Source organism: Panthera uncia, chromosome A2, assembly GCF_023721935.1.
Source record: "Panthera uncia isolate 11264 chromosome A2, Puncia_PCG_1.0, whole genome shotgun sequence".
Taxonomy (NCBI): Eukaryota; Metazoa; Chordata; class Mammalia; order Carnivora; family Felidae; genus Panthera; species Panthera uncia.
Window position 1 is genome coordinate 88,380,332 of NC_064816.1, and position 17,412 is coordinate 88,397,743.

At 38.1% G+C, this 17,412-nt stretch overlaps 1 protein-coding gene across 1 annotated transcript; it reads right to left on the bottom strand.

Moving 5' to 3' along the window:
• Window positions 1-16,189: 16,189 nt before the first annotated feature.
• LOC125929882 (60S ribosomal protein L35a-like) lies at window positions 16,190-16,560 on the bottom strand. The gene has a single exon (XM_049641406.1). It carries the CDS (start codon window positions 16,543-16,545, stop codon window positions 16,216-16,218), a length of 330 nt encoding a protein of 109 aa, XP_049497363.1. The 5' UTR covers window positions 16,546-16,560; the 3' UTR covers window positions 16,190-16,215.
• Between the last annotated feature and the right edge of the window lie 852 nt (window positions 16,561-17,412).

Sequence of the window (17,412 nt, forward strand, 5' to 3'; positions counted from 1 at the left end):
CCACAAAAGTATGGCCAACTAATCTTTGACAAAGCGGGAAAGAATATCCAATGGAAAAAAGACAGTTTCTTTAACAAATGGTGCTGGGAGAACTGGGCAGCAACATGCAGAAGAATGAAACTAGACCACTTTCTTACACCATTCACAAAAATAAACTCAAAATGGATAAAAGACCTGAATGTGAGACAGGAAACCGTCAAAACCCTAGAGGAGAAAGCAGGAAAAAGTAGCCTTTCTGACCTCAGCCGCAGCAATTTCTTACTTGACACATCTCCAAAGGCAAGGGAATTAAAAGCAAAAATGAACTATTGGAATCTCTCTCTCTCTTTTTAAGTTATTCATTTGTTTTGTTTCTTTAATTCCACGTATGAATAAATCCTATGGTATTTGTCTTTCTCTGACTTATTTCATTTTAGCATCATATTCTCTAGATCCACCCATGTTTTTGCAAATGGAAAGATATCAGATTTTTTTTATGCTGGAATACTATTCCATTGTAGATCTATACCACATCTTTATCCATTCATTTATTAGTGGACATTTGGGCTGCTTCTATAATTTGGCTATTATAAATAATGATGCAATAAACATAGGAGTGAATATATCTTTTCAAATTAGTGTTTTTGTATTCTTTGGGTAAATACCCAGTAGTGGAATTATTGGATCATATGGTAATTCTTTTTTTAATATTTCTTAGGAGACTTCATACTCTTTTCCACAGTGGCTGCACCAGTTTGCATTCCTCCCAGAAGTGCATGAAAGTTCCTTTTTCTCCACAACCTGCCAACACGTTGTTTCTCATGTTTCTGATTTTAGCCATTCTGACGGGTGTCAGATGATGTCTCATTGTGGTTGCAATTTTCATTTCCTTGAAGATGAGTGATGTTGAGCATATTTTCATGTTGGCCATCTGTATGTCTTCTTTGGAGAAATGTCTGTTTATGTCTTCTTCCCACTATTTAATTGGGTTATTATTATTATTATTTTTTGGTAGTGAGTTCTATGAATTCTTTATATATTTTGGATACTAACCCTTTATGGGATATATCATTTGAAATATCTTCTCCCATTCAGTTGGTTGTCTTTCAGTTTTTTGATTACTTCCTTTGCCGTGCAGAAACTTTTTGTTGTGATGCAGTCCTAATTGTTTACTTTTGCTTTTGTTTCCCTTGCCTCAGGTCACATATCAAGAACAATGTCAGTATGGTGGCAGAGACACTACTGCCTGTGGTCTTTTCTAGGACTTTTATGGTTTCCAGTCTCATATTTAATGCATCTTGAATTTATTTTTGTATATGGTGTGAGGAAGTGATGTATCCAGTTTCATTCTTTTGCTTGTAGCTGTCTGGTTTTTCCAACACCATTTGTTGAAGAGACTATTTTTTTTCTTATTGCATATTCTTGCCTCCTTTGTTGCAGATTAATTGACAATGTGATCATGGGTTTATTTATGGGTTTTCTATTCTCTTCTATTAGTCTATATGTCTATTCTTTTGTTCATACCATACTGTTACGATTACTACAGGTTTCTATTATATCTTAAAATATGGGATTGTTATACCTCCAGTTTTTGTTCTTGTTCAAGACCATTTTGGCTCTTTGGGGTGTTTCATGTTTCCCTACAAACTTTTGCATTTTTTGTTCTAGTTCTGTGAAAAATGCTGTTGATATTTTGATAGAGATTGCATTAAATCTGTAGATTGCATTAGGTAGTATGGACATTTTAACAATATTTGTTAATTCAGTCCATGTGCATGGAATATCTTTCCATTTGTTTGTGTCATCTTCAATTTCTTTCTTCAGTGTTTTATAGTTTTCAAAGTATAGGTCTTTCACCTGCTTGGTTAAGTTTATTCCTAGGTATTTTACTATTTTAGGTGCAGTTACAAGTAAGATTTTTTTTCTTAATTTCTCTTTCTGCTACTTTATTATTAGTGTATAGAAATGCAATGGGTTTCTGTATATTATTTTGTATCTTGTGACTTTACTGAATTCATTAATCAGTTCTAGTAGTTTTTTGGTAGTTTTTAGTAGTGTCTTAGTCTGGTTTTGATATCAGGCTAATGCTGGCCTCATAAAATGAATTTGGAAGCTTTCCTTCTTCTGTTTTTTGGAGTAGTTTGAGAAGAATAGGTATTAACTCTTCTTTTGATGTTTGGTAGAATTCGCCTGTGAGACCATATTTGTTCATTGGGAGTTTTTTGATTATGGATTTAATTTGTTACTAATAATCTGTTCAGATTTTTCTTTCTTTCTGACTCAGTTTTGGGAGGTTATACTTTCTAGGAATTTATCCATTTCTTCTAGGTTGTCCAATTTGTTGGCATATGATTTTTCATAATGTTCTCTTACAGTCCTTTATATTTCTGTGGTGTCAGTTGTTATTTTTCCTCTTTCATTTCTGATTTTGATTACCCCCCCTTTGATGAATTTGACTAAAACTTTGTCAATTTTGTTGATCTTTTCAAAGAACCACCACCTGGTTTTATTGTCTGATCTATTGATTTTGTTTGTTTTGTTTTGTTTTCGTTTCTATTGTGTTATTTCTGCTTTAATGTTTATTATTTCCTTCCTTCTACTGGATTTTGGTTTTATTTTTTGTTTTTTTCCTAGCTCCTTTAGGTATCAGGTTAGGTTGTTTATATGAGATATTTGTTGCTTCTTGAGGTATACCTGTATTGCTATAAACTTCCCTTTTAGAACTGCTTTTGTTGCATTCCAAAGATTTTGGACCATTGTGTTTTCATTTTCATTTGTCTTCATTTATTTTTTTCTTTCTTTTTTGTTTCCTGGTTGACTCATTCATTGTTTAGAAGCATGTTTTTTAACTCTTGTATGTATTTGTGTTCTTTCCAGATTTTTTCTTTTGGCTCACTTCTAGTTTCATAGAGTTCTGGTCAGAAAAGATGCGTATCTTTTTGAATTTGTTGAGACTTGTTTTGTGGTCTAATATGTACTCTATTCTGGAGAGTGTTCCAGTGCCCTTGAAAAGAGTGTGTATTCTGCTGTATAAGGATGGGATGTTCTAAGTGTACGTTTTACATCTATCTGGTGCATTGTGTCATTCAAGGCCACTGTTTCTGTCTTGATTTTCTGTTTAGATTTTCTGTTTACATCCACTGATGTAAGTGGGGCGTTAAAGTCCCCTACTATTATTGCATTACTCTAGATTACTTCCTTTATGTTTATTATTAGCTGCTTTGTGTATTTGGGTACTCCCATGTTGTGTCCATAAGTATTTACAGTTGTTACATCTTCTTGTTGGATCCTTTATGATTATATAGTGTCCTTTTTTGTCTGTCATTACAATCTGTGTTTTAAAGTATTTTATACAAGTATTGCTATTGTTGTTTTCTTTTCATTTCCTTTTGCATGATAAATCTTTTTCCATCCTGTTATTTTCAATCTGCATGTGTCTTTAGGTCTGAAATGAATCTCATATATGCAGCATATGGATGGGTCTTGCTTTTTTGAATCCATTCTGTCACCCTATGTCTTTCGATTAGAGTGTTTAGTCTGTTTACATTCAAAGCAGTTATTGATAGGCATGTACTTATTGCCATTTTGTTACCTGTTTTATGATTGTTTTTGTAGTTCTTCTGTGTTGCTTTCTTCTCTTGCTCACTTCTCATGGTTTGCTGGCTTTCTTTAGTGATATATTTGGATTCCTTTCTCTTTAATTTTGCAGATCTATTACCGATTTTTGATCTTGGTTACCAGCAGGTTTGTATATAATATCTTCTGCATATAGCAGTCTATATCAAGATGTCGGCCATGTAAATTTAATTTCATTTTTTTCTCCTCTCTCCCACATGTTTTAGGTATATGGTGTCATACTTTACATCATTCTATTTTTTTAATCCTTTGACTGATATTTATAGGTATGCTTAATTTTACTGCTTTTTTGCTTCCTATTTTTCTTACTACTGTTTATGGTCTTTCCTTTTCACTCAGAGTCCCTTTTAATATTTCTTGTAGGGCTGGTTTAGTAGGGCTTGAATTCCTTTAATTTTTATTTGTCTGGGAAACTCTTTATCTCTCCTTCTATTCTCTATGATAGTTCTGCTGTGTAGAGTTCTTAGTTGCAGGGTTTTTTTCTCTCAGCACTTTGAATATATCATGTCACTCTCATCTGTCTGCAAAATTCTGCCGAAAAATCAGCTGATAGCATTAAGGGATTTCCCTTGTATGTGACTGTTTTCTTTTCTCTTGTTGCTTTTCAAATTCCATCTTTATCACTACTTTTTTGCTATTTTAATTAACTGTGTGTCTTGATGAGGACCTCTTTGAATTGATTTTGTTGAGGGCTTTCTGTGCTTCCTGGATCCGGATTTCTGTTTCCTTCCTCAGATTCAGGAAGTTCTCAGCTATTATATCTTTGAATATAGTTTCTCCCCCCTTTTCTCTCTCTTCTTCTTCTGAGATCCCTATAATGTGAATGTTATTATGCTTGGTGGAGTCACTGAGTTCCTTGAGTCTATTTTAATTTTTCTCTCCTGTTCAGCTTCATTGCTTTCCATGACTCTGTCTTCCAGGCCACTGACTTGTTGTTCTGCTTCATCTAGTCTATTATTTATTTCATGTAATATATATATTTTTAAATTCAATTATTGAGTTCTTCATCTCTGGTTGGTTCTTTTTAATGTTTTCTATCTTTGTTGAGGGTCTCACTGAGGTCTTCCACTCGTTCTTCAAGTCCAGTGAGTCTCTTTGTGACCATTACTTTAAATTCTCTATCCAGCATATTAATTTATTTTGTTTTGTTTAGCTCCCTTGCTTTGTCCTCTTCTTTTATTAAAACATTTTTTTAATGTTTTATTTATATTTGAGACAGAGACAGAGCATGAGCAGAGGAGGGGCAGAGAGAGAGGGAGACACAGAATCCAAAGCAAGCTCCAGGCTCTGAGCTGTCAGCACAGAGCCCGACATGGGGCTTGAACTCACGAACTGTGAGATCGTGACCTGAGCCGAAGTCGGATGCTTAACCGACTGAGCCACCCAGGCACCCCTTCTTCTTTTATTTTAGATATATATATTTTTTGTTTCTTCATTTTGTCTAATTCTCTGTGTCTATTTTCTATGTTATGAAAGGCAGCTCCATCTCCTGTTCTTGAAAGTAGTGGCCTGGTGAAGAAGAGATCCTCTAGTGCCCTGTAGTGCTGTGTCCCCTGTTCACCAGAACCTGGTGCCTCTGAGATATCTCCTATGTGTGTTGCATGCACCCTGCTGTTGTGGCTGAACCACTTTTTCTTTCAGTTTCTTCATCTGCAATTGCTCTCTTTGTCTACTGTGCAGGGTTTGGTCCCTGTGTTGTTAATGGGCCAATCCGGGACTGCCTTGGACTTGAGTTGGGTCAGATGAGGCATTTGCCAGAGCTGCAGTTTCAGTGAATTGCAGGGTGCCCTCCCTGTGTGGTCCCCTGAAAAGCTTTTGTTGGTGGGCAAGGCCTGTAGTCAGACCTGACGTGTGTCCCCGGTCCACTGCTGGGGCTGCAGTTGGACTGGTATGTGTGGTTTTCCTCTTCTCTCTCTGGGGCAGGAGTCACTTTGGAATGGTACTGGTCCCTGTAGGGGCTGTTTGCACACTTCCAGGCTTGTGGCATCACTTTGGATGGGTTCTAGCCAATGGTATATTGGATGAGGGCAGGTCTTCAGGAGAAGGCAGAGGCTGGACACATGTTGTTAGCAAGGTTTGCACAGTTGTGCTGTGGGAGAGGATGTGGGCCTAGCTGGAGTGGGCTGGTCTGCAGGAGAATACGTGGGCAGGGTGTGCTGTTAGCAAGTTAGGTAGCGAGTATTGGCACTGTCCTGGTTCAGCAGGTGTTTATGCATCTAGGCTGGAAGGTGGGAGAGGGAAATGGTGCCCACCAGCTCTTTTGTTCCTGGAGAAGTTTCCCAATGATCTCTGCTCCTCCAGCATAGACTCTGAGATTAGTAAACAAATCTCCTTTTGGTGTACCCCAGGGGTTTTCCAGAGTGCTGCTTCCGTGCTGTATATCAGTGGGGCTGTTTGTTGTGCTGTCTCTTTAAGGGCAAGAACTCAGTTTCCTATCACCCTCCTGGCTTTCCCAGAGCCAAGCCTGCTGATTTATAAGGTTCCAGGTGTTAAGACCTGCTGATTATAAGAACTCCTGAAATTATGCCCCGCTGGGTTTCAAAACCAAATGTTATGGGGATTCCCCATGCCTTGGGTACCTGGTGTTAAGGTTTATTTCTTTTCCTTCTTGGCTTCTGTGTTGTTCCATCCTGTGGACAGTCCCACAGGGCCCTTTAGGTCCCGACCATGTCTCCATCTTTCCTACCCTCTTGGATGTGGCCTCTTCTCTACATTTAGCTGTAGAGAGTCTCTTCTGCCCATCTTTGGGCTGTTTTCTGGCTTATTTGCATGGATGTGGGTGTTATCTAGTTGTATCCATGAGACAAGATGAGCTTAGGGTCCTCCTACTCCACCATCTTCCCCTAAGATGGGTTTCTTCATATTTAAAAAAAGTATTCCACATTTTCTTTCCTGCCTGTAGTACAAAAAATGGAGCATCTAGACTTGTGGGGCCAAGAGCTGAATTTTATTACTGATAGTTTTTGGTAACTTGAGAGGGACCTTTAGGCCTTAAATACTATTTAGGAAAGCTTTACGTTTGCCACCCATCCCCACTTCTCTATCATGCATTCAAATCCTTATTTCAGTAAAGGAAAAAACAGCTTTTGTCTGAGCTTTTATGATGGAGTAGAGGAATGCAAATCCTATAATTAAGAACTCAGTCTTCATTATTAGCCTGCAAATCATACAATAAAATAAACCTGGCAGACATGGCCAACTGTTCATACTCAATTAATTTGGAAATATATTATTCATCTGTTGTGGCCTTCTATTGCAGCTGACAGTTTTGCTTCTCTTCAGCTCTATTAAGGGTTTCTGGCAAGTGGCATTGCCAAAGGGGTTGAAAACCTGAACACAAAGCAATTGGTGTAAATCCAGAGGAGAGGTGAACCGTGTAACCACCTATAGCTTTCTTCTTGAATTGCCTCCTTCATTTCCATGAGAGCTGAAAACGTCTACTGGGTTGGTATAAAAACTTTTTACATTGTGCTTTCAGGAAATGATACCAGGTCATAAGGTTTTTTGACCAAATCATGGTCACAGAGCTTCAGTGAAAGACACATGCACATAATTCCCAGATGGAAGATAAACTTGTGTTATGACTTGCCACGTGGTCTCTTCATCTCATTCACTGTCATTCTTCCAGGATCAGGGGCAATTGTGCTCTCCATGGACCTGGAAACCTTTCCTTTTCTTGATATCAAAAGGGGGGGGGATCTGAGTTTAATTTGTATGTTTTTACCTAGTTTAAACATTAATTTGGATGGTGTCTTTTTTTAAGTATAAAATGTGGGATTTTTTTCCTTAAAAATAACACTTGTGTGGCCTTTCACAGTTTGCAATATCAGAACCTCTTTCTTTTCCTTAAAAAGTATCTGGAATTCTATAGGTTACTGGGCTTCCTAAAAGTGATCGATAAAATACATGCAGACAGTTTCCTTCAGAACAATTATCACCCATCAAAACAGACAATTTTGTAATGATATTAATTCAGCAGACTTGTTTTGTGTGTGTGTATGTGAGGAAAAAATAATTTTTAATACCCTAAATCTGTGTTTTTGGGGGAGGGGGTTAGGGTGAATGGTGACAGTTGGTGTTTGAGCGTGTGTGTGTGTGTGTGTGTGTGTGTGTGTGTGTGTGTACCCGGGAACAGTAGACAGTTTGGGGGATGGCATGGAATAAAGGAAGGAACAGACGTTTTAGAATAAGAAAGAGTGGATCTGTGAGGTGAAATCCGTCAGACATTTATCAAATGCTTTAAAAGTCAGCCTTCCTTTTTTGGAACCCCTACCTTATACACTTTATTGTCCTCAGTCATCAATCATTTCTCAATTCAAATGCTAATCACTTTCCAAATAGACCCTCTCCAGAAGAGCTGCCTATCTGTACTCTGCTGCCATCATGCTTATCAGAGAATTCAAGGTTCTGTTTCACAGGACAGGCAAATACAAGATACATTAATGTAGCAGCATTAAATGTAGTTTCCATTCCTAAAACCTCTAGAAGGAAATTGAAGGGATATGGGGCACATTGCTTGCTTTGTTAATATGATTTTACATTGTGCCTGTCACATTGCAATAACTCAGTAGTTTGTATCTTAAACAAATGAGTATGTAAACAAACACGAATGTGGGCTCCCTTAGAAATGCTGCAGTGGTTACCAAGAACCAGTAGAACCAAAAGATGCTTTTACTGGTCACTTAAGCCATTCCTTTCTTTTAATGAAATTACATATAATTTACTTCAGGTACAATATGAAAAGAAAATTTTATAGTTGTTCAGCTGAGTCATTCATCCTGAACAGGACAACTTAGCCCCAAACTAATGCTGTGTCTCTCTCCCCAGTAATAGGCCTGTGTCAAGTTAGATGAGCTTTGGATTGCTCGACTTCAAGACAATGGCTTAAGCAGTTACCCAGGTTAGATGCTGAGATGCCGCACAGATCTGCTGGACAGATACCAACTTAGTATCAGGGTCAGAGGAGATGTGAGAGTAAGAGCCACATCCTGACAGTCTGAGTGCCGGTCCAGGCGGGGATAAATGGTATCTCACCTTGTAAATTCTATCTTGTTATCGTTATATCTTTATATAAAGTGCTATCTTTATATCTCTCTTCTGGGGAGTTTCTTTCCCCTCAGGTGGGTCTCTTCATCATTGTTTTCAAAGCTAACACCTTCCACTCCTTTGTAGCGGTTGGTAGGCATTTAGGTTGGCTAACTTTCTGACCTATTACTTCTTCTAGGTAGAAGAGCTTGGTAAAGAGTTGACTAGGCAGAATAAGAGATTGGGGTTTTTGAAAGGTCTGCCCCATCAATTTACCAAATCAGTTCCAACTCCTTACCTTGCAGAACCTCGGGTTTGTTGCCACCTCAGAGGAAGGGGTACTAGCATGTAGTGCTTAAATTCACAGACTCATTTTGCTTCACTTTGGATCTTGGGGCCATCACCTTTTGGCTATCACTCAAATCTTCTGTGCCTCAGTTTCTCCATTTTATAAAATGGGGTTAGTAATAGTAGTGACATTAGTGGATAATTGTATTAGATAAGTCAATGGGTATAATGGTCTTAAACAGTCCTTAGTATGTGGTAAGTACTTGAAAAGTGTCAGTTTTTGTTATCCTGTGTCTGTCCCCTGGCAGCATTAGATGGTTCCAACCAAGGAAAATGTGGCTGCTTGTGGCAGCTATGATGACTTCTCTGTGGCACTGTAGACTTCCTAATGAGGTAGTAGAGGATTAGGGCTTAAAGGACTCCCCAGGAGGTGATTGCAAGGGATGGAAACTCTGGTTGACACTTGTCCCTTCTTTCTTTTCCCATTTTTTCCATATGGGTGACTGGTAAATTTCTAGGGAAATTAAAACAAATGGTCAGTGCAGTTTGGGTACCTTTATTCTATCTAATCCATTTTTAAGAATGGGTGAAGGTTAGATGATGTCTAATAGGTAGAGGTTTATTTTTCTCACAACGTGGGGACTCTGGAGTATTGGCTATTGGTCCAGTGGCTAAGGGGTGTTATGGCTGTGGCTCTGGAATTCTTGTGGCCTTTTCTTCATATTTGTTACTTCACTGTCCCCTTCCAAGTGAGCAAACCAAAGCTTTCCCAGGCCTACCTCCACCCCCACCATCTCTCCAACAGGCACTTTCTACAAAGGTCTGGTAGGCCAGAACTGGAACAGTTGACAAGCACTAAATGTAATGGTGACTGGGAAAGTGTGGAAAAAGGTTGTCAGATTGGATTTAAACATATCATGATCCATTTCTTGGAACTAGACAGTGACCAGACATTCTCAGGAGTCTGCAACGAAGGTGGTGGCAGTGATTGCCATTGGCCAGGCCATTAGTAATATCTTCTAAATCTGCATCCATATTTACACTCTCGTGTATTTCAGGTAAGCTGTTTTTTTTAAGTATATAGGTTATTCACCAAAACAAATTTATAAGTATCTTGTTTTACATTTGAGAAGAATGAGACAACTAATAAGTGGTGGGGACAGGATTCAAATTCAGGTCATCTGATGTCACGCTGGTGTTCTAACCCACTTTCCCATAGTGATTATATTAGAGCTAGAGGCACAGTGATTACCTGGCACCTCCTTGAGAAAATGAAACATGATTTGTCAGGCTCATTACTAGAGAGAAGACTCTCTGGAGTCTCCTATTGTGAGAGTCCTAAGTCGAGAATTACTTGTCACAGCAAGTCACCCAGAATTTCTGTGAAGCTCAGCCTTTCTTCTGAGCCCCTAGACACTTTCATATCTGTACCCATTTCAGGAATTCTATCTTGATCTCTTGAATTCTTCTGCCTAGGATTCTTTTTTGTTCTGTCAATTTATGGCAAGTCCCAGTAAAGTATAACTCATGCAGTGTGGATGACCCTGGACATTTCTTGACTGGTGATTACCCTTATGTAATGACATCTTTTCAAGAAACACTCACACATAACCAGCGTGCCTCCTTTTGGTGTAGGGAGGCGTTCACAGTTCACCGAGGATGCTGTCGCATATTTTCCACTCCGATTGCACTTACACCTGGTTTGAGGCCTAATTATGCCCACCAGCTCTGGCCTTATGTCTGGCTTTGCAGCTTCAGGGAGAGTTGGTGCTGTGTTCACTTAAAGGGAACTTAGCAGGATTCTCGCAGAGGAGATCTAGGAGCCCCTTGTTTAGACTAGGGAATGCTAGGGCTTCTTTTTTTTACCATTCCTTTTTAGGCAGTGGGAGGTCTGGGTATACTGCAGCTAAGCGCAATAAAATATGATGCTCTGGTACCTGTCTGTTGACATTGGGGAAGAAGGCACTCTTCCCCTTTATTCCCTCCAATACGACCTGTTCACAATGGTCCTTCTCCTTTCCAATCTCCATCACAGAAATGGAAAACCTTTTCACATGCCTGTCAAGTTGTTAGCACCTCAGTGTAAGAATTATCTGGTCTTTTCATAAACTCTCAGAATCTGAGAAAGCTTTAGAGTCCTTGGCACCTCTCTCTAGAGCAGGAGTTAGCAAACTTTTTCTATAAAGGGCCAGAAAATAAATATTTTAGACTTTGCTGGTCATATGATCTCTGTTGCACATACTTAAAACTCTGCCATTGTAGCATGAAGACAGCCATCTGTAATACACAAATGAATGGGCATGGCTTTGTTCGAATAAAACTTTATTTGTGAACTCAGAAATTTGACTTTCACATAATTTTAACATATCTTAAAATATTCACCTTTAAGAATTTTTTCCCAGCCATTTAAAAATGAAAAAAACCTCTTCTCATCTCATTAATTATACAGAAAGATTTGGCCTGTGGGATGTAGTTAGTTGAGCCTTCTTCTAGAGCAAATCTGTCTAATAGAATCATCTGTGATGATGGAAATGGCCTATAATATTGAGCACTTGAAATATGGCTAATGCAACTGATGAACTGAATTTTTAATTTTAATTGATTGAATTTGAAATTTAATTTTAAGTAACCACCTACAACTAGTGGTTGCTGTATGGAACAGATGAAGAACTCTATTGTTTGTCTTACGGGTATCAGGAACTTGCAGTTTTTGTATCTTTTAGATCAGAAATTTAAATACTTGAAAGAAGAAGTCTCACTGGCCTAGTTAGGGCAAAATCACAGAGACACTTGGCTTCAGGAACCCCTTTATTGTTTGGGGTCAAAGGGGGATTTCTTGCAGAAGAGAGCCTGACTATACAACCCAGCAGGGGTTTGCTACAATTTCCTTAAGTCTTTGCCTTTCAAAAGGAGGTCCCTAATAGAAAAGGAAGGGAATGACTTCAAAATGACATACTCTTGGTAGCAGCAGAGTTGACTTGTGTAGCCTGGCATCTGTCAGAGAAGGTAATTGTCATTTTAAAATATACTATATGTGTAGTCAGTCAAGAAGTATTATTAAGCATCTGCTGTGTCCTAAGCACAGGCTAGGTGCCCTCACAAATTGTTTCAGATTTATTTTGCATCTTATCAAAGTTGTCACATAGAATGCTGTTTTGGAAAGTATTAAAATGAAATCAAATGGCCTCATCATGAAAATAGTATGGATTATCAGAAGGCACTTCAAGACTATGTCATGAAAAAGCTCACACTTTAACCTTATATCAACTTCTGAAACTCTGGAAAAGTTTTTTAACTTTCAGAGCTTTGACTCTGCAAAGTAATGTCTTGTTTGCCAGCCTAAGCTGCTAGTCATTCTTACCTTCTCTTTGGGAACCCTCTGGAAGCCTCCTTATTTGTGTGATGTGTGCGAGGAGGTGAGGTTATGCACTCTGAATGAGAAATCAGATAAGGCACCACGGACATTTCCTCTGAGGCTTAAATGATAGGAAGGTACAAGTCAGGATGATTTTGGAGAAGAGATTTCTAGAAACAGCAACTGCAGGGGCTCTAGAGCAGGAATGAACTTCCTTTGTGAAAGGAAGGAAACGTGGCCACAGGAGTTTGGAATCTCATACAGCAGGAGGATACTGAGAGGTGGAATTCTAGAGATGGTCTGTGATCAGATGGTAAACAAGGCATGTTAAACACTCAGCACAGATCTGTTAGGTATCTCATTTTAGCACACAGTGCACAGAAATCACATCACTGACTTGGGAGTCAGGGCTGCTCGTTTATGACTAAGTTGAAGGTGAAGAATCAGCCAACAAACGTGCATCCAACTGAGCTAGAAAATAGGTTGGCAGTATTATGTCCCCAGTTTCCCTCAAGGTATTGTGGGCCAAGTAGTTCAGAGTGAAATACCTAATGTGGAGCTCAGTGTGTGTGTGTGGGGGGTGGGATGTAGTTGTCCAGAAATCTCTAACTATGGATGAGTTGGAGCTCTTCTGGTCTTCTGTTGGGATTAAAAACAAATCTAAAAATTCTGGTAAATTGAAGGGCTCAGACAACCAAGAAGAACTAGCCCATTAAATCATAGAAAATGTAGAGCTAAGATATCTAACAAGGAAAGCAATTTGCTCTAAACAGAAATCAACAAAAATTCCAAACAACTAGAAGGTAAAACAGCCACAAAACAAATTAGGACCAATTATCAGAGTTATTAAACCTATGGAGCTCAAGAGAAGCTGTATATGCAATATAATCTGCAGGCTGATTGCTTGACTACTGGAGCCTCCCACAGCAACCAAGGTTTTGAATTACATTTTTAGAGGTGCTGCAACACTGGTATTTTAAACTTCTGTGAATGAAGGATTATGTGATAGAGATAATTCATTTGCTTCATTAAAAGGTTTGGAAATATACCTGTGAACAGGGAATTTGCAAGGTAGTGTTTTCCATGGTTGAAAGTGAAACCATTTTGAGAACACTTAGAATGGTAAAGTGGGGATGGCAATTGTTACTGCAAATGCAGGCAGGATTAACAGTATAGATAGAATGTGATTCATGATCCTCTGCAGAGCAGTCAATGCAGTTGTATTGGCCATCGGTTGGAGGTCTTCGCCCAGCTCTTGAGCATTGGCACAGATGTGGTGTGGTATCACCATCAAATGTAACTTTCTTTCTTCACTATGGGTATCAAAGTTTCTAGAACTCAAATATTACTGTAGAGAGTAAGGACTTGATGTTATAAAAATATTTTTTATTTATGAAGGTATAAAATTTTCATAGCTACCAATAAAAGTGGCTTAATAGTATATAACACTGAAAAGTGTTCTAATTCCCAGAAAACTTTATCAGGATTTTAAGACCTTCTTATGGTTATTCCAGGAAAGATAAGCTAATAAACACATATTTGCCAACAATGTGGGTTAAATATAAAGCATAGAAATCACTAGGTTTTAAGTTGTTCATGAGGTTCTAAGTTAGCTAGTTAACTAGCCATTTTATGTTTATAAATACAATTATTTTATTTTTAACCATTGAAGAGGCTCCTTGATGACCCTGAGAATATAAAAATGGTGAAGGAAGGGCTTACAAGGGCAGTGAATGCAGATTTGAGGTGTGGGTATGGAGAGAGGTGTGGCATTGTATCTTTTTATTTCAGAAATCTAATTAGAAATAAGAAATAAGCTACTATACTTACATCAAGCACAAATGATGACTGTGCCGAGGAACACTATGTGATTTTATTCTCTTTCTAGTGAGACTATTCTACTGTACCTACTTAGCTTTATAATTTCTTGGAAGTTTCAAAATAAAACAAAAAAATCCCTGTCTGTGGACAGCCAAGTGGTTGATTCTCACCCATTTTAGTCATGTTTCTTCTGATGAAACTGTATCTTAATCCTTTGCAGTTGACTCATCTCTGGCTCCTCCCCTTCTTCCCTAGATGGTATAGCTTTGGAGGCCCACTTCTACTGGTGTTTCAATATTGATTAGCCTTAATGACTTCATGGCAGACACACTTGGCCTTTTTAACCTGAAGGGGTAAACCCAGATCTCAAATATCTCTGAATCCCAAAGGCAATCCTGGGATAAAAAAAAGTCATTTTCTGCAGTATGGCAAGATGAAGCTCTGAATAGAAATACTTACCCCAATGTTTTAAAATTTTTTCCCATATTTGGCTATACAATAATTCAATTTTTGGAAGTGGTCTTTTCTTATTCACACAATTTTAGGCTCTTTCTTTTAGCACCACGCACATAAAGCTAGAAGTAAAGTGTTAAGGTTGAAGATACCCCCTGAGAGATGAATTATGGTTAAAAAAAACTATTCGAGGAAAGTGAAGGTAATGTGAAGTCCACACATTTATAATCCTCTATTTCTCACCAAAGGAGGATTCCGCCAGGAATATCATGATATAAATGAGGGAAGGAAGGGTCTCCATGGACCACTGAGCAGTTATTGTCTGGTAACCAGTTCATGTCCTATGCTATTCCTGTAATGATTTTTTTTTGACAAATAGGAACAAGTTTTCTTTTTTGACATTGGAGAAATTTGATGACCCAAATATTGACTTTTTAATGTAATTGCAATTTTATTTGATGGGATTTCAAAGAAACGGGAGTAATAGTTTTGTATGTCAATTCAGATATATGCCCATTAAAAGACTTGTGGATGCATACACACAAACATACAAATACTATTTTGGAATGGAATGAAGTGATTCCTATGGTTTTAGATTTTGTCTTTAGAAAGATCATCAATTATTTAAGTTTAGAATGCAGCCCTCAGGGGGCCAATGTAATCTATAAGTGGCTGAGATTTTCAGTGATACCTAGTAATTTGTCAAATGTTCATTTCACTTAGCATTAGTGTTTACTGATAATTTTTATAACCTCTGTGTTACTCTGTTGATCCTTTTGATCGCATTTTTCTTTTCATATTTATACCTTTAAGTATAATTAGTGATTGCTCATCACTTTAAAAGCTATTTAATAGCCTTTAAATATGCATTTTTAAATGTCCTTGGCTGGTTTTAATGTCTGCGTGTATGTGTTTGTGAAATTCTTCCTAAATAGCCACCATACAAGAATAAAGCATTTAATACTGACTTAAATACACAAACTGTTCAATTCAAACCTATGTAAATGATCTTGGGTTCAATTATGTTAATTCCATCTGTTTTTATCATCTGCTGTTACGATAATTTATCATTTCTACATGGTATTAAAATGTAAATGAATCAAGAGAGGAAACACATCTGTGGACTGTTAGTTAATAAAACTACGTTGGGCAAGTGAGCTAAGTCATAATAATTAATTAAATTTCACTGCCCATATATGCTTGTAATTGTATATTTAGTGTGCATTTGCATAATCACATAATGGGATCTATATGATTCATGCTTTCCTGGGCATAATGTGGATGCACAAATTATCAGTTCAAAATTAGAGTTGCTTATAAAGGTATCACAGAGACATTTTGTTTTTTTTTCAGGAAATGATGTGTAGGAAGTAAATTTAAAAAAAAACCTTTTTGTTTTTGATGTTTATTTTTGAGAGAGAGAGAGAGAGAATGTGAGGGGGGTAGGGGCAGAGAGAGAGGGAGACGCAGAATCTGAAGCAGGCTCCAAGCTCTGAGCTGTCAGCACAGAGCCCGACTTGGGGCTTGAAGTCACAAACCCGAGATCATGACGTGAGCTGAAGTTGGACGCTTAACTGACTGAGCCACCCGGATACCCCAAAGCAAACTGTTTTTAATAAGAGCAGATCTACACATTTATTTATTTACTCTTCAGTAAGTTAAATCCTTGAAGGATACAGCATCACATGGATTCTGTGGCCAATGTCTTTAGCAGGAAAGTTGCTTCGGAAATTGGCATGAACCATGCCACTGTTTCCATGAGCATGAATTACTTTTCTCCAGATTACTCCAGTTTCATTTGGTTTGCCACTAGGAGTCACTGTGTTGTTCTTTGCTTTGTACACATAAGCACATCTCTTGCCTAGGTAGAATTCGGTTTCATCTAGAGCATAAATACCTTCAATTTTAAGAATAAAATTGCTCCTTCTGGTTCTGGAGGCCCTCTTATAGCCAGCAAAAATGGCCTTGAACCACAGCCTTCTGGACATATTTGTTGTTTTAAGAGTCTTGTTCCCAGAAGGCCTCCACAGGCTCCAAGATGACAGAAAGAGAAAGGCTAAAAATATACACACAATATGTGTGTGTGTATATTTTTTAAATTTTATTTTTGAGAGAGAGAGAGCATGAGAGTGAGCACATACGTGAGCAGGGGAGGAGCAGAAAGAGAGAGGGAGACAGAGAATCCAAAGCAGGCTCTTTGCTCTCAGTGCAAAGCGCTATGTAGGGCTCAAACTCATGAACCATGAGATCATGACCTGAGCTGAAGCTCAACTGACTGAGCCACCCAGGTGCTTCCCCCCAATTTTTAAAAATTTTAAATCAAATTAAATTAAATTTAAGTTAAGTTAATCTTTCTTAAAGTTCAGCAAAGTGACTGTTTGAAAAGACATCAGATCTGGCTTACACAGGTTCTGGCTTTGTTCTTTGAAATCCTGCTTTTAAAAGTACACTGGTAGTATATTTTTTATATCAGGGAAGGGTTTACTCTTGAAGAGGTAGTATGAGCAGGTCAGATTAGGTATTGTTCTGAGCCAGGTTGTATGCCTAGGGCCCCTCACTCATAATATTTTTGATTGAATCAGATTCCAATCAGTCTAATCCCCAAATTAATTTAATTAAAAAATGAAGTCAAGATAGTGGTCTTAGGACCATATCCTGGGGCAACATTGTGCATACTGGCCTTAAATTCATAGACATATACAACTTCTAGCTAGTGCTGCAGGTGACTGGAGACAATTTTCCGGCATTATATGCTGTAGACAGCAGGCTCTAGACAAAATCTATTTGGGGCACTGTCCATCTTCACCTCCTTAAAACAAAGTCCTCTCCAACTGCCCTCTGTTTATCAGATCAAA